Raw genomic sequence first — 22,988 nt, forward strand, 5'->3', positions numbered from 1 at the left:
CGATGGAATCTTTTATTTGCCTTCAAATTTGCAACAAAATCGCGAGTTCAAATGTTCCATAGACGTAGATCAACGTGTCAATCAAATAGGACTAAAATTCGTTGCGTTTTCCAAGTTTTGTTCTCCACTGATGGTCCACTGATGGCCCATGTGGGATCAGAAGGAACCAAAGCAGAATTAAACAAACCCACCCCATCCATTGAATTCCTCCGCGAATTTGACTGCCGCTTTTAAATAGAAGCTATCTTGGTCGCCCCAAGTTGACGCCATATCTCCCAATGATTTGGTAGCCTTGACATAATGGGAATCTGTAGCATGATCACTCTTGATCGCCTTAGCTGCTGTCCAAGCCCAATCTCTACCCTGGAGATCAAATTCATGAATTCGGTCCAACGGCACCTCGGGCCGAAGCTGCGCAATATAAACTGCCAGTACCATGAGCCACCATTGTCGGATAAGCGGAATTTGGAACTTTGGTGGAATCATCGGTAACAGCACTCGCACGGCGTGACTGGTAGTCACTGCGTGCACGAAGAAGAAGTCATATTTGTCGTCGTGATTCTTGTGCGTCGCAACAAGGAGCGCGGTAGCAAGTTCTTGGCTCTCCCGGAATTGCTTGATCGGGTTCTCGATCTTCCATGCGTTCCAGTGGTTCAGTAGCACTGCTTCATGGCTGTGGAAAAGTTGATTTATGTTATCGTGTCCTGGAAGGGCGAATATGCCATCTACTTGTTGATCTGAGCGAACTTTTTCCAGGACCTCAAAGATCGAGGTTGTGGTGTATGATGATTCTGTTTGTGAGTAAACTGGGTCGTCGAGGTATTTATGGTGGCTGTTGTAACAGACTGATGCTAGACTCATAGCCTCCATTGCAACCTCGCGACTGGACATCTCATATGCATAAGCAAGGTGAATGAGTGGATGTCCCACTGAGAGATGTTAGTCTGGAATGAACAAAATGAAGATGGAAAAAAACATATGAAACGAATCGCGGATTGGACATACAGTCTGCAATGATCGAGTTAAATACGGGATTTTCACCAGAAAATAGATACTCGTTGATAACCTCCTTCCAGTCATAGTCGAATCTTACTAGCTCATCTTCATAATAGTCGACAAATGCTTTTTGATATCTGTTATGATCGCGTCAACGAAGGTCATTTTCAATATCGCGAAGGAAACCTGGACTATTGAATACTTACTCACGACGTCCCAAATGATCTCTCCAGTCTTCGCTGGTGACTTCCGCCGGAGAATCCACCCACTCATCTAATAGGGTCGACTCCGTTTCATAGATCCGGGTTAAATGATCTGCATCCGCGCCCTGGAGAAAGGCGGCACTCAGAAGCTAAGCAACACGTTAGTCGATACCGAAGTACTTGAAGCGGAACTGAAATGAAGGTGAAATCCACATACATGGGGCGCATGGTTATGAAATTTCAAGTTGTTGTACAGAATTGCATGATTTGCATGATTCAGTTTGAGTAAGTGTTTCAATGTGCGAGCAGGCTTTTCGGGGGATGACTCAATATTATGAGTTTTTGCCGGCGCCAGACTTATAACAGCCTTCTCCTTTGAAAAGGGGATGAATGACCTTAAAGAAGGAAGGGAAATAGACAGCATTTTGAGAGAGCTCAGTAGTGGCGGAGATGGGTTCGGTAACTTCGGTCAATTAAGCTCAAATGCGACCGAGGCGCCAAGCTTTGTTGGCGCCTCAAATTACAGGCACCACGTCACTCCCCAACATCTTTCCTCAACACAATTTGGTGTCAACAACCGCTTCCAAGGTCATTTGATGGGTCATAGAAAACATCGAAAGTCATTGATACAATTTGTATCCACCCATAATACTACACATGAGATATGGTGATGGATCTCCTTCAACTTGTTACCAATTGACGCAAATTCAGAATTCTATCGAACATGCTCTATCTGATGTCTGTGCCACACTATCTAACGCACCACAATACCCTCCATGTCACCGCTAGCTCGCCAATTTTCAATAATCCCAAGCCAATGCTCAATTCCAGAACCCCAAAGACCTGAACGTGCCAAAATCATACGGTATTCAGGTGGCACACGATCGAGGTCACCCTCCAAATTGAAGTATCCAGGTGTGCATCCCATCGCAACGCCCATAGGCGCAGCATGCATCAGTACTTGCATGGCCCAATCTTCAGCTGCCTCTGTAGAAGGTGCAAGAGCAAATGAGGCATCTTCAGACCGAGAACTTGCAGCTTTTCGCTTTGCTTCAGTCAAAATGTACGAGATGTGCTTCGCATACTCGTCAAGATTGAAGCGGTAGTTTCCACTTGCAGCTGCTTGCTGGGGTCCAGAGAGAAACATATTTGGGAACTTCGAGTCAATGACTCCGTGCAAAGTTGGAGGGCCAAATTGATGCCATTCCGTGCTCATAGAGACTCCATTTAAGCCGATCACTGACATATCTGCTTTCTTGGCTGGTGTACCTGAAGGGGGTGCAAGGAAACCTGTTGCAAAGATGATGATATCCGCTTCATAGGCTTCATCACCAATAACCACAGAGTCTGCGGTCATACGGTCAATACCCTTGCCCTCAGTATCGACAAGGGTCACATTATCTCTATTAAAGGTCTTGAGGTAGTCGTCGTGGAATAAGGGCCGCTTGCACCACACAGGATACCAAGGTTTCAACTTCTCAGCTGTAATAGGATCTTGCACCTCTTGATCCACGCGAGCATGGATACCTTGTTGACGTGAAATATCAATCTCGACTAACCTTGCTGCGTATGCTGGTATTTCTTCAGGCGATTTGGGTCCTGCTGCATTACCAGTCAAACCAACCAAGCCAGGAGCGCGAGTCCATCCATCATCAACAAGGTTGACCGATGGTGGCTCCTCAAGAGTAAAGTGTTGATGGAAGTTCCTTATACGCTCTCGTTGCCATCCCTTTGAGTTTGCAACTTCCTCATAGAACCACTCCTTACCAGTCTCTCGCTGATCACGCACACCGACTGAGGCTGGTGAACGTTGGACCACGTAGAGATGCTTGCACCACTTAGCGAGGTGTGGAATGATTTGTACTGCTGTTGCTCCTGTTCCAACAACTAATACCTGCTTATCCTTCAATTTTGTAAGCGATGGATCCTTAGGAGATCCACCCGTGATGTTATATGCCCAACGAGCAGAGTGAAACATATCACCCTGATAATCTAGAATACCTGGGATACTCGGAAGCTTAGGCCAGTTGAGGACACCAGCAGCAATGGTGACAAACTTGGAACGAATCTTGAGAGTCTCAGACTGTCCACCACGGCGCTGGGTTAGACTGGCCGACCACTCTTTCGCCTTATCATCCCAAACGATCTCTTGTGCTTAAGTTTGGAAAACGGCGCAGTCGTTCAATCCCCATTTCTGCGCAACAAGGTTGATATACTCTCGGATCTCTTCGCCTTGCGAGTATCTATGCTTAGGCATATACCCGGTTTCTTCCAGATACGGGAGATAGGAATTACTCTCAATATCACACATCAATCCAGGATACCGATTCCAGTACCAAGTTCCACCAAACCCACCGGCAGGGTCGATGATGCGAATATTGTCTGGGGATATACCGGCCTCGACCATGCGAACAGCATTTTGTATTCCACCCCACCCAGCTCCAATGATGAGCATCTCAGTCTTCTGGTTGGGGAATTTGTCATAAATAGATTTGACTGCTAATGGCTCAACCCAGGGATCCTCGACGAAGTGCTCATGCTGTGGTGATTTCGCGACTTCAATATACTGTGCATTTCCGTCGTCTCGAAGACGTTTCTTTCTCTCCTGCTCATAGCGGATCTGAATTTCGGCTAGCCCGGATGAACCGCTCTCATTACTGGTGATGGGCATGGTAGCGCTCTGGTTTCTCGTGATTTTGACCACTATACGCGTGAATTTGGGCGATCGAAAAGTTGAGCCAGGCTTTTCGATTGATAATTGTGAGAAACCTGAGCAGCAAAATAAGGTTCTAAAGATCCCATGATCTCAAGATTAGTCACTGCATGTCGTTTTCGCCCCATTCTTAACACCTTAGAAGTGGGGTCCGTGTACATTGTAACTCCATTCTCAATATGTATACACCTGGATGTTTCCAAGGCTGACTCAAAGACCTCTGAATGCGACTCGGATGTTCCAATTTCCGAGACGCGTAACCAAGCTTGTATCCCTGTAAGGCTCTAAGATTCACACCAGAAGCTCGAATGGCTGGAAGAAGTGGATCTATCGCACTTTCTCACATTTCTACCGCTCGGGTGGAATTTTGGGGATAAATATTTCAATATGCAGTTTCGCCCGTATTGACACCTTTGTGACATGTTAAATTGAAGGCAGTATAAAAACCACTCATTTTGAGAACATATCAATAACCTTGGAACTTTGGGAACATAGGACTGCATGAATGCGCATCCATACAGATGCTATGTTTGCAGCTTCACCAAAGCCCATAATCGAAACCCCAATATTCACGCGAGCCTAGAGGTGGACGCGCCACAAACCTGAAGGATCAAATGGAGTGGGCTTCAAACGATCATGGATTCATGGTTTAGGACGGTTTCAAGTCGCCCCGCTGCTTCGTATACCATATTAATTCCGGTGACTCTTTATTCTCATCTTATTCAAGTTCTTGCTATTCACCTCAATACACCCATTCTCACATCTCCAGTCTATACATCAAGATGGATTTTGGGAACCCCAAGCATCTAGTGGCTGCAGCTCAGAAGATGCGGGCTGAGTTTCTTAAGGCAGCTAATACTGTACCTGTCTCTGTCCATCAAGCAGCAACCCTCCGAGATGATCCCGTTATTGGTCCTTTTTGGGTCAGCAAATTCTCTCTGTCTATTCCAACAGATGACAATAGCTGCGATGCACTTCTGCAACTGGTCGATGAGGCCAACCTACTACAGGTATGCTATCAATCAGAACGAATGTACCTTAATTTCCAATAAATCTAACAAGGATCCAGGCACAATACGATCGCCCGACTTCGGCACCACTTAGGTTTGAGTGGGTGGGACATCGTAGTAATGCCACGAAAGATACTCCAGAGCCTCCTATCGGAGAGAAGGAGAAGTTCGATAATTTGTCCGCAGAGACAAAGGGTCCATTGACCATATTTTATATCTATGGAGGATCATTTGTGTATGTCCCTGAAATAAACCATGACTCATACGTCCCTACAGATTCTCACAAGTCAACTTTTCCATTAGTCAAAATACACCTTCCTGTCATCGGAAATTGGCAGCCAATCTAGCAAAGGATACAGGAGCAAAGGTGCTACTTGTTGAGCAGAGATAAACACCCCAGAACCCCGTCCTCTATCGTGATAGCTGGAGATAGCGCAGGAGGAGGTCTAGCCCTTTCCTTGCTTCAAGTGATCCTTCAACTTCAGCGCCGAGAAGCAGCCATCAGATTTCATGGGAAGACCATGAAACTATCCTCTGAGTCTCAGTCGCCTATAGTGCCAGCGGGAATGTCACTTCTTAGTCCTTGCACAGATGTCACAGGCGCTTTCCATTCATACCAACGGAATGCTCACTGTGATATCTGCCCTGGACAACTTGAGAAACTTCCTTATTTGGAGAAAAGTTTCCCAACTTGTGAGATATGGCCAGCTCGACCAGCTCGTGCAAACCTATATTGTGAGGCAGGTATGCTCGCTCACCCACTTGTAAGTCCTGCGGGCGCAGACAATTGGACGGGCTCTTGTCCTATTTGGATGGGATCTGGACAGGAACAGCCTGGGGACCCTGCCAGATTAGTAGCACAAGGGGTCTATCGCGCAGGTGTTTCTGTCACCGTCCGCAAATATGAATGCATGCCGTACTTATTTTTCATGGCTTTCCGTTCTGCTCCACAGACAAAGCAAATTCTTGCAGAGTAGGCAAAGGCACTTATACAGTTTGGACGGGGAGACCAGCCAACGTCTAGTGCGTGCTTTGTCCGTGCTTGTGGGCTGAAAAAGGAGCCTCTCGATATGGAGAATCTTGTCCCATTCAGTCTTAAAGAAGCTCAGAAGTCTATGTGGGAGAAGACTCATGACTATAAAGTGCCTTCGTTTCACCAGGAAGGAGGTCAATCCAAGCTATAAAGATACATCTTGAAATACAGACGCGGACCTTCGAATTACTGTATTTGCTACCTAGCTTTACCATTTTGAGTTTAGTACCCCGATACTTCCTTCTGTAAGCTCCGCCTTCTGTTGCTCCAGCACAGGCGTTGAGTCCGCGGTGGGAGTAAAATGAAGCACATGAGCAATGAGATAAGGGAGTCTGCCATCACTGGTTGAGGCTACCATTTGACAAGATATCAAATTCCAACATCTGAAGATTCTCTCCGGGTGCATTGCTGGTAGATATAATCCGCTTTCCTTTGATCTCCAGTACATACGACCACAGGGTGCGGAGACCAGGGTTTCCCGTTCGTTCAGTCATACTTAAGCCACATAAGCTATATAGTCAAGATAGGCTTAAGCGACGGCCCATAATGGGAGATACGGTTCTCACTTACACAGGGGCTCTATAAAGTAGAGTAGTAGCTGAAAGGATCCTTATCCCATCAAATATTAGGATTAAGTGTTGGGTATTGGCAAAAGGGATAGTGAATGGAGCTTTCACAGTGACTCATTTGCGAAGTTGTGAAACTCATGTGCACAGGCTTGAGCTTAGAGGCGTATGCGTTATCGAGTCGAGACAAAATAGCTGGTATAAAGATCGGATATCCAGTCCAAAGTTTATTAATGATATTGGAGAGGGTGGTATGTGGTGAGGGAGAGAATGAAAGTTCATGGGAGAGGGCCTGGAGTAGGCACGTGTCCAGATGTCTTAGATCTACGTGAAGACAAAAAGGAACGAGGCAACAATGATAATATAGCAATAAATGACTATTTCTTGGTTCTCTCATCTAGGTATTATAGACTCAGGCATACATCATGATACTACTCATAGTAACATCTGAATATCTCTGCCCAGGTGGGCAGGACATGGGAACTCTGACTGTTGTATGTTTTAAATTTACTGTTATTCAAGTTGTTTATTCTTACTGGTCATCCTAAAATTCTCGAACTATCTGTTAGACTATTTTCTGTTTTCTAAGATCTGGAGGCTCAAATGGTTTAGTAGTAGGATGATAGGCATGGTGGGAAGTCTTGCAAAATAGGAGGACCTTAGGAGGATGGGTTTGCTACATTTTATAGCTGGCTGAGGAGCACTAGTGCTCCAATTGACATTGGAAAGACAAAAAGAGTCCCGGATAAAATTCAATATTGGAAATCCAGATATAACTATAAATAAAAGCGTCCAAGAGAGACTATTCTCAGAGGCTGATAACTACACGAAGGAGCGGAGTGAGAGGAAGGGAAAATCTAGGTGTTATGAATGAACTTGGCCTTTGTGGCTTAAGCTACCCACTCAAAACGGGCTACTCAGTTGAGTTCTTAAATGTGGAGAGAACTGAATTAAGAAAGCACAGAATAGTATTATCAAGATGAGAAATTGCAGAATGCAACAACATGCTTCATGAACGAGATCAAACCTGTACTCGGCAAATGAAAACAAACCCGCTGGAATGTCAGAATTTCAAGCCCTTATGTCTTCTGAAACAGTCTCCCCCTGTGTATTTGGGCGTGTTCAGTTAGTATTGCTGTTTGAGAGTTCAATGCCGCGGTTGCCTGATTCTTCTGGCCATTTACTGTTGTTCTCCAGGCTTGGAAGAGATGATCTTGTAGTTTCTCCACAGTTGCTATATCGCGTTGAATCTTTGCATTGGCCTTGTCGTTGGTACCAAGGTTATTGTCACCAAAATCCCTCATTGCGGATATAATATTCTGCATGAGCTTGTAGCGCTTCCCATCCTCATATTCGCCCTTAGCAAAATAGGTATTAGCCAACAATTGTGAATGGTGGAGATCTTTGAGGGGTGTCTCGATGTTTGTCTTGTGAATCGTGGCTAAATTGGCTCCTTCCTCAGAAGACCTGTTATTTAACAGCTCTTGAGACAGGTACCTCAAATTCGTGAATTGTTGGCTGAATATCTTCTCTGTTTGTGCTCGGGACTGGGGAGACAACTCCACATCCTTGTTGATCAGACGCATGCCCAAATTCTGCTCGTTAGTCATATTGGGTACTTGATTTATCTTTCCAGGATTGAATTCAGACTTCACGTAAGGCAGAAATGCCGTTTGACTCTTGTCCATGTTCTGAATCTTGTTCAAGTTAGGAAGGACACTAGACTTGGGATTTGTCTGTTTGGTATTGGGGGTGGAACTGCGAACACGGATGTTTCTAGTGGGGTTCATGTAGTTGTTGGAATAACCTTTGGCGGGAGGTGAGATCTCGTACTTTGAAAGATCAAGTTTCCTTGGTGGCTGTATTTTTAAAACATTACTTTGTACTATTCAAAACCTTTGAATGTAGGGACCTTGGGAATTTACATTTTTTGTGATACCCTCTTTTTCATATGTTAGTTTTTCTGGTATTATTAAAGTATTTTTTTCGAATATTTCACTGCTATGAGTGCTCCTAAGCTTAATTATGTCACACAATTTGTTGAACTAAGTTAATTAGTTTTCAAAATAATTGGAAGAATACAGAGAATTTGAAGAGAAGACATACCAACAACGCCAACAACATGTGCAGGGATTTCATTCAACTTGAAGTATTCCCCCGAGGACTGAATAACGCACGAGCGTTCTACATTGTATACCCAAACATGGGGGGGGGGGGCTCCATTTTTGTTTTACTGATCGCTCCAGCCTTGTTCAGATGCACAGTCGATTGAAAAATAGTCCATCTTGTTCTGGGTGACTTAGGGGTGGTTCTTCGCCACAAATCATCCCGCGATTAGTAGTACAGCACTTGAGTATGACATTAGGATCGACGCCAATACGGCTTGCGAAATATTCCGGATCCACCCTGCTGAACCCCAGTGGACCTATGGTCCCAATTTCGAACAAATGATACAAATTAAAGTGGGTTTAAGTTCTAGCAGGACCCTCTTCAGCCACTAGTGCACCTAATAGTAGGTATCCTGAGATCTTGAATATGTAGATACTGCCCGAGAAAAACCATGCGGATTGAGCAGCTGGGGAGATGCAAAAACATTGTTCGTAACTATGGGTCATCATTGAGTATAAATAGTGGGTGAAATCCGCTATTCTGTTCAGATTATCATTCATCTCAACTTGAAGGCTACCATAGCTCAACACCTATTCATCATGCAATTCAAACTCTCCATCCTCAGCGCTATCTTGGCTGCTTCTAGCTGTACTATTGCCGCCCCTCAACTTAAAGCACCAGGAGTACCGGGAGTACCGGGAGTACCGGGGTCAATTCCAACCGTGGGAGGATTATTGGGATCACCAGGATCACGTACACCAGGATCATCCGGTTCGACTGGTTTGGACCGGGGTTCCCTCCCTACCATCGCTGGCCTCACCCTCGATGAACCTCTTGAGCCTCAGACGGTAAGTCAGCTATAATATTATACCTGTCGGAAATTCAACCAAAGATTAATGTGAAAATTTGAATAGGATAAATTGTTGCCTGCAGGAAGTGTTGGTAAGATAGTTAATGATGTGGTGGGAAGCCTGGGGTCGTAACTTCTTCAAGTTAAGGTGCCATGTAAGTCAGAAATGGAATTAGAGGAACCATTGTTAATTCTCCACATTCTGATCTATTCATGCTGACCAACCGTTTTTCAAAATAGATATGAAAAGCAACAGGCTATATGAGCTACCTCTCGGATTCGGGGCCGCGAACCCTAATTTTATGTTAATCACGGAATCATTGATGTAAGTTATTTACTGATATACCTTCCACGGTGGCGTGCAAGCCCGGGGCTTTGAACAGAATTATGATGACTGACTGGACATTTGGTGTAGAACTTGATGCCGGTCTTCTCGGGCATATTCAAATTTTCACCATCAACGATATTTACACCTATATTTAATTTAGATAATCAACAATAGGAAACGCTGTCACAGCTCTCTGTATCACATCAGTTTTTGAATATTTTAAATCGACAAAAAGCATTCAAGCATTGGAATGTCTGAGGCTCTTCCAAGGTTGAGAATCATCGCCACATTGAAGCATTGAAATATTCACATGTGCAGCCCTGGAGTGAATATTCGGTTCAAGCCCTTCAAGTTTGACTCCCAAGGCAATCGACCAGCCGACCTAAAGAAAAGTTCCGGATGCCATTAGGTCTAGCACCGGACCTTTCTCGAGGGTGTAGTTATATTGCAAGTATTGCTGCACTGCTGCGGCACTTGAGACACCATTTGTTGAGTATATGTAATGAACTACCTCCATATTTGCGACAACGGTACACCTGAGTGATATAGTTAATTGTCAGCTATCTCACTCATAAAAGCGTGGGCATTTTTCGATACTAGGGGCAATTTTAGCGAGTTGACTCACACCCAGAACCGACAATCAACACCGCTAGGTGCCAGTATGTATAAGTTTCATCCCCTTTCGAAAAGCATCGCGATTAAATTCCTGACCTTCAGACGCTGTCTGACAGGAAAATCGAAATCCCGTACTGAACTGGTGGAATGTCGATAGGAGCAATGGGTGAGCTTTCAACTTCCCATTGTCGCCATAAGACCTTCTTTGATCATGTTCAGCCGAACTGAGTTGCAATCAGATGTCAAGAGGAATGTGGAGGCATCGTTTTCGCTTTGCCTATCGGCCTCAAAGATGTACTCCATGGACAGTAACTATTACTGTCGAGACAATAAGCTGCTGGTGAGCAGGGGTAAGTTCAGTGGTAGCAGTGTTAGATCGCGTGGTGCCGTATAGATCGAACCACTGTTGCTTCTAAGGTCCTAGATAGCTCTCAGGCCTGCAGAACCTCTTCTTCCTCCTTCCTCACGCTACGCTTCCAATACACTTTTCGCTTCCTCCATAAGCTCCATTCCCAACACCAAGATAAAGATTTCCCCACTCACACCGAAACGTCTCAGCCAATTTCTTATTTCCAGTCATCTAATTTCTTTGCATTCGATACAAAGGCCTAAAACCAGTATCATGCAGCATTCTGATATCATTACTGCCGATGAAGACTGGTTGATTGATCTTTGCCACAGGTCTAAGGAGGAGGGTGGAATGATTGGAGGCAACAAACATGGCGACAAAGTCATCAAAATTTCCGAGCAGGTCGTAGTCAAATACGGTTATGTTCAAGAATCCGAAGCAGCGACACAAGAGCTCGCAGTTCACGCGATGGACCGGAACGTTATTCACATTCCGGAAGTCTACTGGTACATCGAATCTCACCGATCATTACAGCCAGTGGGATATATATTTGGCGACGACGGCGCGAAAACAGCATTTACTTCTTTGGACTACTTGACTCGTTACAAAAGGCTCCAATATCGCAACAATTCAATCGATCTAGAGCCCTATGCCCAGAACTTAGTATTGTGTCACGGGGATATCTGCCGAAGAAATATGATTATGAAGGAGGATGGCGCTCTTGCACTCGTTGACTGGGCATATTCCGGGTTCTATCCTCGATTTTTTGAGCTGGCCACTCTCACATGCCTGTCGCCTTACGATAAAGAGTTCCAGCCGTTGGTCAAGAATGAGTTTGAGAACTCATTAGAACTGACCGACCAAGAGAGCAAGACATGAAGTTCACCCTCTGTGTCCGAGGTGCAAATCTAAGATGGTCCTTGTGAGGAACGGACTCTCATCAATTCATTGCGCGCTTGGGGTTTACTAATAACTTTGGACAAATAGCGATGAACCTGTGCAGAATCACCAAGAAACATATGACAGAATATATCAAGACGCCCTCGCCAGTAATGCAATTCTTGCAAAGCAGCGAAAGGAAGCTGGAGTCTCGGATCCTCCAGTAGCGGAGATTAAAATAGAATCTTCAGTTTCTCTTGTGGAGAATGAAGCAATTACCGAACTCCAGGACTGAACATTGGAATGTTGTACAGGAGTTTCCAGGTTAGAATATCTGCACTCAATGAATGTGAAATCATCAATAATTCAACAGAAGAGTTATTATACCAATAATTGTCAAAATGATAACTTGAATGACTACCTAGACAAATTTCTAGTACCACTATCACTGGCAACAATATTCGGGATGGCCCAAATAGCCTTCTGTAACAATTCAAATGTTACTATTAGCAACCCATTAAAAGGATATTAAGCCCGTCTGTCGAGGAGACGCTGAAACTGGTCCGTTTAAGATATCACCTCGCTCTAAAGAGGTCTACTAGTCCACTTATCGGTCGTTACTAATGGCATTGCAAATTATTGCGAATCAAACTCCCCAGCTTCAGTGGAACCCGAAGCAACGAAGTGACATGGAGAGGCGATATTTGGTATCCGTCGTGATTGATTCTTGAAGTGGAGGATTCCAAGTCAAGGTACGCAAGAAAAGAAAATCCAAAATTCAACAAGGTCAGGGATCGAACCCAGGACCTTCAAGATCAGAAATGCGTGAATAGCCTCAACAGCTCTCACTTGATACATCCATCCTTAACACATAATCCTTTCTATCTCCCTCAATTATTTTTATTTTGATGATCTGAGAGTTAGAATAGAGAAATATAATAAATGAAAAAAATTTAAAAATTTAAAAATTTAAAAATTGTCCCTTGCCGTAGCCAGAAATCCCACCCACCCGCTAGTATTATCTCTGCCACCGAAAAGCGGCCCGGCCCACCTCGATTTCAATACCTTTGTCCCGCAAATGGGTCGCTGACCGCTACATAGGCACTTAGACTAGCAGGGCAAAGTCGATACCGGGGAAGCTCGTCACTCAAATATATGGGGAAATTTGTGACCATTTTGTATTAGTGTCTCCTCTGTACTCCATACTCTACCTAGACATCCACAAAAATAAAAATTATTCAAGTTTCAAATAATCATTCCATTCCAAATGATTTGAGAAATACTACATCTATTCCACATACGAATTCCGATTTCTGTCCCTCCAAGGTTAGACTTCCAAGTACAAGTGTCATGACTCATAATACATGATTTTAACTTGAAAATGGGTCAGAGTCCATATGACGAAAGCGGATACTTTGGGAGATTGGTAATTAAACAATAGATCATTAATGAAAGGGAACTATAGCCAAGGAAAGCCAACTTGGAAGATACTAAGGACAAAATCCCACAAGCTATACCAAAATGTCCCAACTTGAAAAGGCTCATGCAGATTTACCTTCGACTTCGACATACTCAGCAAGTTGGACTTGCTCCTTCTTTTCTTCAATAGTCTCAGCCAACTTTTGTTTCATATCATCGCCATCAAACAAGTATGCAAGTTCTTCAAGTGAAGGACCGGCTGTCTCAACAAAGAAGGAGTAGACCGTGAGGAAGACAATAAGAACCCAGATGCAGTAGTAAATGTAGAACTTCCACCCAATGCTGTCCAATCCAATAGGGTTGACGTAACCACCAAAGATAGATGCTACTTGGATTGTCAGCAGAACAAAGGCCCAGGTCTTAGCGCGCATCCGCAGAGTGACAATCTCAAGCGGGTAAGTCACAATGAGGTTGGTCCAGGCAAATGTGTAGAATGTCGTGAAGAAAAAGATGCATGCAATCACGACACGACCTGCAATAATAGAGTCGTGCTCGAGATACCGTTGGGCGGCGATTGTCCACACAATAAAAGTAACCAAGACACCGCCAGATCCAGTGAGGAAGAAGACACGGCGCCGGAATCGATCAATAATCAGTGCAACAAAAATGGCAACAATATATTGCCATAATGTGACCATGCCGTTCACCAGGGTGATCTCATACTCTGTTTTCAAGCTTGTGCTCTTCAAGATCTGCGTCAGGTAGTTCGATACAAGTAGATTGCCAGAGCTTTGACTGAAGAGGGCTGTACAGAAGCACAGGAAGAGACGCTTGAGGTTCGCCCGAGAGGAAAAGAAGTCCTTCCAAGACATGTTTTCCTCAGCCTCCTTTGAGATGGCTGTTTGGATCTCGACAATCTCAAGATTGACTAGTGCAGAGTTGGTGTCGCATTCTCCATGATACTTCACGAGAATATCACGGGCTTCTTGAAGGTGTCCATTCGATATCAACCAACGGGGTGATTCGGGGCAGAACCAAATCAAACAGAATTGGTATGCCGAAGGGATGATCTGAATCAGAGTCGGAAGTCTCCAAGACCACTGACTATCGATTCTATAGCACCCGAAGGTTGCCCAAGCACCGATAACGTACCCCAGAACGATGGAGGTGTTGTAGAATGTGGTGACCTGGACACGTTCTTTGGGGTGTGACAGCTCCGTCACCAAGACTGGGGCTCCCATCTGAATAAGTGAAGAACCCACGCCAAGGACGATTTTCCCACCAACATACATATTCAGGGAGGTTGCAAAGAACTCAATGATGACTCCAGTGATCACAACGACAGATCCAAGGGCAGTGGGTAAACGGCGACTGGATTTATCGCTGATCCAACTCAGAAATATGAATGGGATGACACCACCGATCGAATTGGCAGCACCAAAGAATCCAAGCTTTGCACCTGTAGGATTACCAAAACGGTCTTGCCAGGATGTCAGAACTTGCATTCCGTTCGTCATAGACTGCCAGAAGTGGCTCGTTAGTTGGGGTGCATTGGATTTCGAGGACAGCCTTGAGTATCATATTGATAATAAAAGGCGGGAAGGGGCTTGTAACTCACACCATCGATTCCAAGTGCCGCACTCGCCAGCAAAGACGAAGTGAGAAGGAAGTAGAGTAGGATACCATTCTTTCGACGCCAGAATGGTGGCATCGAGTCCACGTCAATGGATGATACGATGGCCTCCGCGGCATGGGCAGCGGCAGGAGCCATTATGTAGGTGGTTTGTCAATATAAAACAATTTTATTGAGAAGATGAAAAGTGAACTCGAAACACGAAGATGAGACGTTCATGGTCGGACGATCTGTACCCTTTATAGAAGTTACAGCTTCCTGCAATTGAGGGCTCTGGGCAAAACCGAAGAGATTGAGCACACCCGTTAAAAAGAAAAGTCAATTAAATTTACATTCCTTAAAGGCGGGGAATTGCAATTTTCCCCGTGGGGTAGAAAAAGGGGAAAAAACAGGGAAAAAACAGGAGCAAAGGAAAATGATTGTAGCATGACACTTTTCCAGTTCTAGCCAATTTGTGGGCTCCGGGGAAAATGAGGGAAAATGAGACGAAGAAAAGACGACGGCGAAATATCCAAACTCTCCACTTCCAAGGTTCAAGTTTTCTCCGCTCTAAATCCCCAAAACACAACTGAACATCAACCGATTTATATGGATCAAAATAAACTTCTCTTTCAAAAGTCTCTCTTTCTCTCTCTATTTGCGTTTTATATTTTGGCTTTCGTTTTGTTTTTCTATCTATAGAATCCGACAATCCATATCCTCCTCACGATACAAAGGGAAAGAACCACAATCATGCCTCCCCTGCCTAAGGACTTCGAATGGGGGTTTGCGACAGCTGCGTATCAGATCGAAGGAGCAGTGGACGAAGATGGCCGTGGCAAGTCTATTTGGGATACCTTCTGTCATCTCGAGCCCACCAGAACTAAGGGAACCAATGGAGATATCGCATGTGATCACTATCATCGCTACGAGGAAGACCTGGATCTTCTCACGCGATATGGTGCCAAGGCATATCGTTTCTCAATTTCTTGGTCACGAATTATTCCATTGGGAGGACGTGATGATCCGATTAAAGAAGCCGGCATTGCTTTCTACAACAAGCTGATTGATTCCCTGCTCGCCCGAGGCATCACACCGTGGGTCACTCTTTATCACTGGGACTTACCTCAGGCAATTCATGACCGGTATGGAGGCTGGCTGGATATCAAAGAGTCCCAATTGGACTTTGAGCGATATGCCAGGATCTGCTATGAGCGATTCGGAGATCGCGTGAAGAACTGGATTACCTTGAATGAACCGTGGATTGTCTCGATATTTGTGAGCATCTTCCTTTACAATCTCATGAGCTTTTTCCAACTTATTATGTAGGGATACGCAACTGGTGGAAACGCACCTGGTCGCAGCAGCATCAACCCACAATCTACCGAGGGAAACACCGCGACAGAGCCCTGGATCGTCGGAAAATCTCTCATAATGAGCCATGCTCGTCCTACTGCGCTGTATAATCGTGAGTTCCGTACTTCGCAGCAAGGAAGAATCGGCATTTCTCTGAATGGCGACTACTATGAGCCCTGGGACAGTCAGGATGAGCGCGATCAATTGGCCGCTGAACGCCGAATGGAATTTCACATCGGCTGGTTTGCCAACCCTGTCTGGTAGGTACAAAATTCCATGCACTCCTCACTCCATTGACAGGATGAACAATGCTGACAGCGATTTCCTCAACAGTCTAGGACAAGATTACCCAACCTGTATGAGAGAACAGCTTGGAGAGCGACTTCCCAGGTTTACAGACTCGGATTTTGCCCTACTGAAAGAAACCTCGACTACCATGGACTTCTACGGGATGAACTACTACACTTCCCAGTTTGCACGACACCGCGATGAACCAGCCTCGGAGAATGACTTTTTGGGTAACGTGGAAGAACTACAGAGCAACAAGCAGGGAGTACCAGTTGGAGAACCCAGTGGAATTAGTTGGCTTTATTCTACCCCTGGCCTTTTTCGAAAACATTTGACCCGGGTGTACCAAAAGTACGGCAAGCCAATCTACGTAACTGAAAATGGATGTCCGTGTCCCGGGGAAGATAAAATGACCCGTGAGAAGTCCATCGAGGACAGTTACCGAATTCGGTACTTCCAAGATCACATCGATGCGCTTAGCCTTTCATTCGCGGAGGACAAATCAGATATTATGGGATATTTTGCTTGGTCGTTACTCGATAATCTTGGTAAGTTGGACTCGCACGGTCTTGGTTTTTTTCTTTCTCTTCCCTATGCTGACCTTTTCTTCTCTTCTCTTTTGCAGAGTGGTCCGATGGATATGGTCCGCGCTTCGGTGTTACTTTTCTTGACTATAACACCTTAGAAAGAAGTCCGAAGAATTCAGCTTTGTTGTTGAAGGGAATGTTCGATAAGAAGATGGTGGTTGACTCGAAGATTTGAGCTTTTTTTTTCTTACTTCAGCGAGGATTATGTAAATAAGTTAGAGAAACTTGGAAGAACTGGCCCGGAAAGGATGGAAGAGTCAGAATGCTATAGATGATGTTCTTGAGTTGATTTCGATTTTCGAATTTCTTTCTTATTTTTTTGTCATAGATATTAATTTCGCTACTCGAGATGTTCCTATGTTGTCCATTACAAACGAACCTTGGAACTTCAGGTTGAAGGACCTGTAAAGTGCTGCATCCATGGATTCACTACCTATTAAGTTACCTCACCTTACTATTAAGTAGACACCGTGACACTACAGCTATGCTCACATAGTTAAGTACTTAGTATGTAGTATGTACAGTTGACTGGTGACATACCCCTCTTTGCATGTAAGTACCTACAGGGTTACCTAAAAAATTACCTGGACGATCGCCCTAAAGGGAAGGCTAGCTGCTATATAGTTGGATATAGACAACTGGTAACCATAGGGATGACCTCCAGGAGCTATAGGTTAATTCTGCCCCTCTGTCTGCCATGCGGGGAGGAAACTCAAAAAACCACTGCAACCCAAGTACATCATGATAAGGAAAAAAGGTCTAGGTCTAGCGTAAACTTTCTTGTTGTGCCTAGATAATCTGGATTTCCATTAATCACGGGCCCTTCGGATTCGGCTTTATGTGCCGTCTCCAGGGCTATGGAAGGTAAAACCTCCTGACAACCTTGGAATTCATTGACATTAATCCGTTCGGCACTTACAATTCACGATCTCCACAGTCGGCACTGCGTTGAGTTCCAACGGTTTCCCCACATTCGGCTATTTTTTCCCGCATAAGTGCCCTTTTAGCCTTTCGAATTTCCCCGTCATTCTGATCTTGAAATTAATTATGCAATGGCAATCAGTCCTGCAGCCACAGCCAGTCCTCGCCTCAATAGAGCCTGCGACCGATGCAGGCGGAGAAAAGCAAAGGTAGACAAGGCCCTATCGAAAATGATACTCTACTAATATCCCGGTCTCGAGGAAATTGAACTTGCGCTGATCTGCCCCGTTACAGTGCGAGAGCTCAGGTGGGTCAGATCTAGTTGCATGCGTCAACTGTGCTTTGTATGCGGTCCAGTGCACTTTCGACTTGCCGCTTGCAAGGCGAGGGCCGAAACCAAGGCGTCGTAAGGATCTGAACGTTGCCGTTCATTCGGACTCCTTGCACAGTCCACTGGTCACACCAGCAACCGAACACTCGAGACATGTACTAGCGCCGCAGGATCTCTGTTCCACTCCTTTAGATCCTCTATCGCTGAATTCGTGGGATAATGGACGCGGTGGACTCTCAGTGCTTGATCCAGCCTTGTCCCCCGAAACCGTCCATACGGTTAACACACATATCTCGAGTGATGCCACGACAAGAGAACTGTCTGCTTTGCGGAGATGGCATGATCTGGCGCAAAAGCTGGGCTTACAAGATCTCTCGCAGGATCCTTTGATATCACTAGAGCGGATGACGAATCGCTGTATCGAATTTTACTTCGAATATCTATTTCCCCTGATACCTCTCGTGCATGAACCTAGTCTCCGTGACGGTCTAGCGTTTTTTGTGACTCAAGCTACCGACCAACGATCCCGCCAAAGACAAGAGGATGATTTTGCAGTTGATATGCTGTATGGATCCAGCGGCGCCAAGTACCCAGAATTATGGCCCGATGCCACATTTACTTTGATCACGGCTGTCTGTGCAGAAGCAGCGTTCCTTTCACCAAAAGATATATTCCCCGAAGGCGAGAACGTTGCAGAAGCATTCCTTCAAGCCTCCCGCGACTGTTTAGCAAGCTATCTGGAAGTAGACATCGAATATCCAAATGCGAACTCGGTCGCTATTCGGTACTTCCATTCGAACTGCATGCATGCCGCAGGCAAACCACGACTATCGTGGCATATATTTGGCGAGGCTACTCGATTAGCCCAAGCCATGAATATCCACGAAGAACAGTCCCTGCAAGGCCTGAGTCCCCTCGAAGCCGAATTCCGCCGCCGAGCATTCTGGATCCTGTATATCGGCGACAAATCCGCTGCCATATTAAACAGCCGTCCAGTCGCGATTCACAAGTACTCTTTTGAATCAGGTATCACCATCGGTTATCCCACCAGCATTGGACATGCGAACGGGCTAACGCCGGAGAGCCCGAGCCCAGATAATACGACCACCCGGGCGAGTTTCATCACAGGCTTCATTGCAAATATTCGTCTTTGGCAAAGTGCTTGGGACTTGCTACTTGAGCTGCGGCTCATCGCGAGCCGTAAAAACATCAATTTAATTACCCAGCAACCGTTGGTCGCAGAGGGAAAACAACTACTCGATCATCTCTTCATCCTTTTTGCAACATGTCTAGATGATCTGCCACCATTTCTTCGATCGGGTCATCTTACCGTCGGGTTGAATGAAGATCGTGGCCGGCTGAACAGCCTTCAAAAGTTGTATGTTATCCAGGCGACTAATCTGTGGGTGTCAATGCCTTGCCTTAAGATGGTAATTACACAAAAGCTCAAGGAGTTCAACTACTATCCTCCAGCTCACACTGAGATGCTTTTGTTGAAGAAAACTGAAATCGCTCGGGATATGCTACGAGTCATTTGCGATGCTCCGTTCTGGTCTTTGCAGGTAAATGGGGAGCCATGTGTAAGTTTGCGGTTGAGATTCTTCTGGCCGAGGCCATAGCCGTTGAAATGAAACTAATACCTGAGTAGGTGGAAAAAGTCCGACTCATAGGAGCCAGGCTTCTGGAAATTATTGATCAGCATGAGGCTTCTCCGTTATCTGCGCGGGCGCGTAACGATCTCTCAATACTGTTGGAAATTCTTACTCGATTGGACTCCAAGGCATCAGACACCCTACGCCGGTCAATTTGACCTCGGAAGTTAATTATAATCTAATCAATGAGCGAACCATTCTTTGCAAGAGACGATCGATTCCAGCTAGTTGCACTAAGTATAATTTAGACAAGAAATCCTGAAATACTCAATATTGAAATACTGAATGTTCACACGATGATATCCAAAGTCAAGCAATCTAGTATTGCCTAACACGCTTTGACCGTCACCAAGATACCAGGCGTATCTGCAGCTTGTGCACCAAGAATGTAGTCTCTGCTGACATCAATGTCACGCTCACGCTTCACTGCTGACACGTCAAAGTCGAATTGCCGAAAAACAGCAGCGATAATCAAGACCAACTCTGCCTTAGCAAGATTGATTCCCAGACATGCACGCGGTCCTCTATTGAATGATACGAGATATCGCTCTAATCTCTTGCCTTCTTCACCTAGCCACCGCTCAGGTTTGAAGGTTTGAGGTTCTGGAAAGAGTTCTTTGTTCTGATGGATCAGCATCGATGTAGTTCCTACGACCGCATTTTTTGGGATTGGAATTTCGTGGTAATCAAGCGCGTGGTCGGGAAATTGGCGGTTCATTCGATGGGACACAGGTTCGGTTAGACGTAGACCCTCCAGCACCACAGCTGTTAGATAGGGAAGTTGTTCAACAGTGCTCAAAGAAGGTGGCTGATGGATATCGGGTATGGCTTCCACAAGCTCTTCATGAAGCTTCTGTCGTACGGCTGGATTCGCAGCAATGTGATACGAGGTACCTCGAAGTACAAAAGCCCTGAAAAGAATTAACCATTCTGCTTTTAAGGCTCAAGATTGTGATGATTTACGTGGTACCAAACCCTGCAGTCACGAGACTGAACGCCTCATCCCGTAGTCTATCCCTTTCTAATTCTTGCGGTGGTAATTTGCTGCTCAGCAACTCGTGGAAGACGGTCCGATGGCCGGCATATTTATAGACAACATTTTTATCGTGTCTAATATCCTCAACTTGTTTCGATAACGCCTGGAATGAGAGTTAGATAGACCCAGTCCGTTCCAGAATAGTTAATGGTTTGAATGGAAATGATACGCACCAGGCGAAAATCAAGTGTATCAGCCATTGCTGGCGCGAAGATTTTGTTGATCCAGTCCTATATTGTCACAAATAAATAAGATAAGATTATTCAGATATAAACATTCACATTGGTGCTTACCGGGAGTGAATAAACGAAGCGCATAATCCATGGCATATGAATATTCCACAAGCTGACGATCAAGAAGCTATCCACATCATCAAAAGTCTTACGACCAAAATCAGGTTCTCGTACGCTGGATGGTTCGTGAGCAAAGCAGTAGGCAGTCATAATATCCATGGTGGCAGCGGCGTAGCAGTATTTCATATTGAGAACTTCTCCCGTTTCCGAGAACTTTTGCAGACGCTGCAGGAGAATTTCAATAGGCTTCCACATCACTGGGAAAAGGTCGTTCACAGATTTCTTGGAGAAGAAAGGATTTAAGGCGCTGCGTCGCACACGGTGAAGTTCATGAGATGGGGTGCCAATTGTCTTGTTCAATTAGTGAGACGCTCATAAATCCATATGCTTCGTGGTCAAGATCACATACTGCAGGAAAGGGACCAAAAACCTCTGCGAAGCGGGGAGGTTTATTTGCGCGGCCATTTGTCTGGTTAAAGATCTGGTCGAAGAAATATGGGTCGTTGATATGGATTTCATCGGGGTTGATACGAATGATAGGTCCTAGATAAGCATTTTAATCAGACACGGGATCTGACAGGACAAGAAAAGAGGTTTGTACCATATTTCTGGTGGAGATCGTGAAGCTTAAAGGTAAACTGGCCACCTTGATAGAGGTCATAATACCATTCATACAGGTGTGTGACCTTAGCAAGGGCGGGACCGGGGATATGAGAGAGAGGGTGGAAATAGAGCCGATAGATCACAATTGATATTAGCGATACAAGGCCCAGAGAGACGAGGTACACAATCTCCATTGTTCAAGAAAGCTTGGCTTCAAATGAGATGAACTATATGGTCGAATGAGAGCAAATAAAAGGGGATCAATCAAGGTGTTCACCGCCAATGTAGGTTGTACGACTGTAGGACGTCGTAATGGATGCATATATGAACTTAAGGGGGAGAATTTTCATCGAATCGTTCTATTAATATGTGTGCTTGTAGGTATCATGGCTTGACGCCGGGAATGACATCATGGATAAATTCATGTGTGGACTTTCCAGAGGGGCGGTGCCACGTCGAAGAATCCCATTGTGTAGCGTCTATTGGATCTCGGACATCGCTGATAGGAGCCTCCATTTTCTTTGTGGATTGTGGTCCTAGAACCTTAAGGTTAGGTGTTCCTTCAGGAATCGCCATGATATCCCGGGATACATGTGTCAAAATGATAACATGAAATTTGGAAACCACGTCGGTAATATTGTTTCACAATGAGTTTATTCCCCCTCTGAGGATGACGTGGCAGGCAGAAAATAGTAACAAGCGGCTGGAGTTTGAGGGGCATTGAACCGCATGTATCTCCCCTCACAGTACAGAGTACGGGATATGGAGCACTCTAAGCGCGCGACTGGTGGTGCTCAGGGATCCGTGCGTGTTGATTCATTTATATCTGCAAGGGTTTAGGAAGGTATCGGCAGTCGGTCGGAGAGGAAACGAGGTGGGATTCACATCCGTAACGGGTAATCAGTGCGCCGCAATATGAGATTGAGGAGTTTTAGTCGCTTCCAGGTTTCCACCTATCTCTTCCTGCCTCGCCACATTACCCAAGGAAAAACATGTCCGTCGATAACAGGATCTGTCATAGTAGTTGATCAATATGATGAGCTATGGGGCTTTCGTGGCAGTCAGACCGAGCAACTCGGTACCTACCATAATGGAAAGGGGGAAGTGACATGTCAACCCATTTCCACTGACTAGGATACCTGTCATGTGATGATTCATCTTCACCCCTCTTGATTTCTGCCACCTTTGGAACGAGTGATGATTGCCGATCAGTAAGACTCCTATCTCACTAACACTCTG

General features: G+C 45.2%; 11 protein-coding genes across 11 annotated transcripts; 5 read left to right on the forward strand and 6 right to left on the reverse strand.

Moving 5' to 3' along the window:
• Nucleotides 1-177: 177 nt before the first annotated feature.
• On the reverse strand, nucleotides 178-891 carry N7483_012958 (questin oxidase family protein; the record flags this gene model as incomplete). Its single annotated transcript, XM_057096385.1, has 1 exon — nucleotides 178-891. One exon carries the CDS (start codon nucleotides 889-891, stop codon nucleotides 178-180), a length of 714 nt encoding a protein of 237 aa, XP_056942356.1.
• Nucleotides 892-1,953: 1,062 nt separating this feature from the next.
• On the reverse strand, nucleotides 1,954-3,870 carry N7483_012959 (flavin-containing monooxygenase; the record flags this gene model as incomplete). The annotated part of the gene is made up of 2 exons (XM_057096386.1): nucleotides 1,954-3,353; nucleotides 3,555-3,870. 2 exons carry the CDS (start codon nucleotides 3,868-3,870, stop codon nucleotides 1,954-1,956), a joined length of 1,716 nt encoding a protein of 571 aa, XP_056942357.1.
• An 824-nt stretch (nucleotides 3,871-4,694) lies between these two features.
• On the forward strand, nucleotides 4,695-5,313 carry N7483_012960 (uncharacterized protein; the record flags this gene model as incomplete). The annotated part of the gene is made up of 3 exons (XM_057096387.1): nucleotides 4,695-4,922; nucleotides 4,982-5,157; nucleotides 5,199-5,313. The coding sequence occupies 3 exons, from the start codon at nucleotides 4,695-4,697 to the stop codon at nucleotides 5,311-5,313; spliced, it is 519 nt and encodes a 172-aa protein (XP_056942358.1).
• A 2,287-nt stretch (nucleotides 5,314-7,600) lies between these two features.
• N7483_012961 (uncharacterized protein) lies at nucleotides 7,601-8,311 on the reverse strand (the record flags this gene model as incomplete). Its single annotated transcript, XM_057096388.1, has 1 exon — nucleotides 7,601-8,311. The coding sequence occupies one exon, from the start codon at nucleotides 8,309-8,311 to the stop codon at nucleotides 7,601-7,603; it is 711 nt and encodes a 236-aa protein (XP_056942359.1).
• Nucleotides 8,312-9,229: 918 nt separating this feature from the next.
• N7483_012962 (uncharacterized protein) lies at nucleotides 9,230-9,493 on the forward strand (the record flags this gene model as incomplete). Its single annotated transcript, XM_057096389.1, has 1 exon — nucleotides 9,230-9,493. The coding sequence occupies one exon, from the start codon at nucleotides 9,230-9,232 to the stop codon at nucleotides 9,491-9,493; it is 264 nt and encodes an 87-aa protein (XP_056942360.1).
• Nucleotides 9,494-11,045: 1,552 nt separating this feature from the next.
• N7483_012963 (uncharacterized protein) lies at nucleotides 11,046-11,651 on the forward strand (the record flags this gene model as incomplete). Its single annotated transcript, XM_057096390.1, has 1 exon — nucleotides 11,046-11,651. The coding sequence occupies one exon, from the start codon at nucleotides 11,046-11,048 to the stop codon at nucleotides 11,649-11,651; it is 606 nt and encodes a 201-aa protein (XP_056942361.1).
• Nucleotides 11,652-13,192: 1,541 nt separating this feature from the next.
• Nucleotides 13,193-14,841, reverse strand: N7483_012964 (putative MFS hexose transporter; the record flags this gene model as incomplete). Its single annotated transcript, XM_057096391.1, has 2 exons — nucleotides 13,193-14,590; nucleotides 14,689-14,841. 2 exons carry the CDS (start codon nucleotides 14,839-14,841, stop codon nucleotides 13,193-13,195), a joined length of 1,551 nt encoding a protein of 516 aa, XP_056942362.1.
• Nucleotides 14,842-15,435: 594 nt separating this feature from the next.
• On the forward strand, nucleotides 15,436-17,088 carry N7483_012965 (glycoside hydrolase family 1 protein; the record flags this gene model as incomplete). Its single annotated transcript, XM_057096392.1, has 4 exons — nucleotides 15,436-15,960; nucleotides 16,012-16,298; nucleotides 16,372-16,874; nucleotides 16,952-17,088. 4 exons carry the CDS (start codon nucleotides 15,436-15,438, stop codon nucleotides 17,086-17,088), a joined length of 1,452 nt encoding a protein of 483 aa, XP_056942363.1.
• An 877-nt stretch (nucleotides 17,089-17,965) lies between these two features.
• On the forward strand, nucleotides 17,966-19,975 carry N7483_012966 (transcription factor domain-containing protein; the record flags this gene model as incomplete). Its single annotated transcript, XM_057096393.1, has 3 exons — nucleotides 17,966-18,043; nucleotides 18,129-19,745; nucleotides 19,814-19,975. The coding sequence occupies 3 exons, from the start codon at nucleotides 17,966-17,968 to the stop codon at nucleotides 19,973-19,975; spliced, it is 1,857 nt and encodes a 618-aa protein (XP_056942364.1).
• A 170-nt stretch (nucleotides 19,976-20,145) lies between these two features.
• N7483_012967 (cytochrome P450) lies at nucleotides 20,146-21,943 on the reverse strand (the record flags this gene model as incomplete). The annotated part of the gene is made up of 6 exons (XM_057096394.1): nucleotides 20,146-20,728; nucleotides 20,781-20,956; nucleotides 21,027-21,083; nucleotides 21,147-21,497; nucleotides 21,556-21,689; nucleotides 21,748-21,943. The coding sequence occupies 6 exons, from the start codon at nucleotides 21,941-21,943 to the stop codon at nucleotides 20,146-20,148; spliced, it is 1,497 nt and encodes a 498-aa protein (XP_056942365.1).
• A 190-nt stretch (nucleotides 21,944-22,133) lies between these two features.
• On the reverse strand, nucleotides 22,134-22,325 carry N7483_012968 (uncharacterized protein; the record flags this gene model as incomplete). Its single annotated transcript, XM_057096395.1, has 1 exon — nucleotides 22,134-22,325. One exon carries the CDS (start codon nucleotides 22,323-22,325, stop codon nucleotides 22,134-22,136), a length of 192 nt encoding a protein of 63 aa, XP_056942366.1.
• Nucleotides 22,326-22,988: the final 663 nt, after the last annotated feature.

This window comes from Penicillium malachiteum, assembly GCF_028827825.1.
Source record: "Penicillium malachiteum strain IBT 17515 chromosome Unknown utg000005l:1.0-9002435.0:326005.0-9005861.0, whole genome shotgun sequence".
Classification (NCBI taxonomy): domain Eukaryota; kingdom Fungi; phylum Ascomycota; class Eurotiomycetes; order Eurotiales; family Aspergillaceae; genus Penicillium; species Penicillium malachiteum.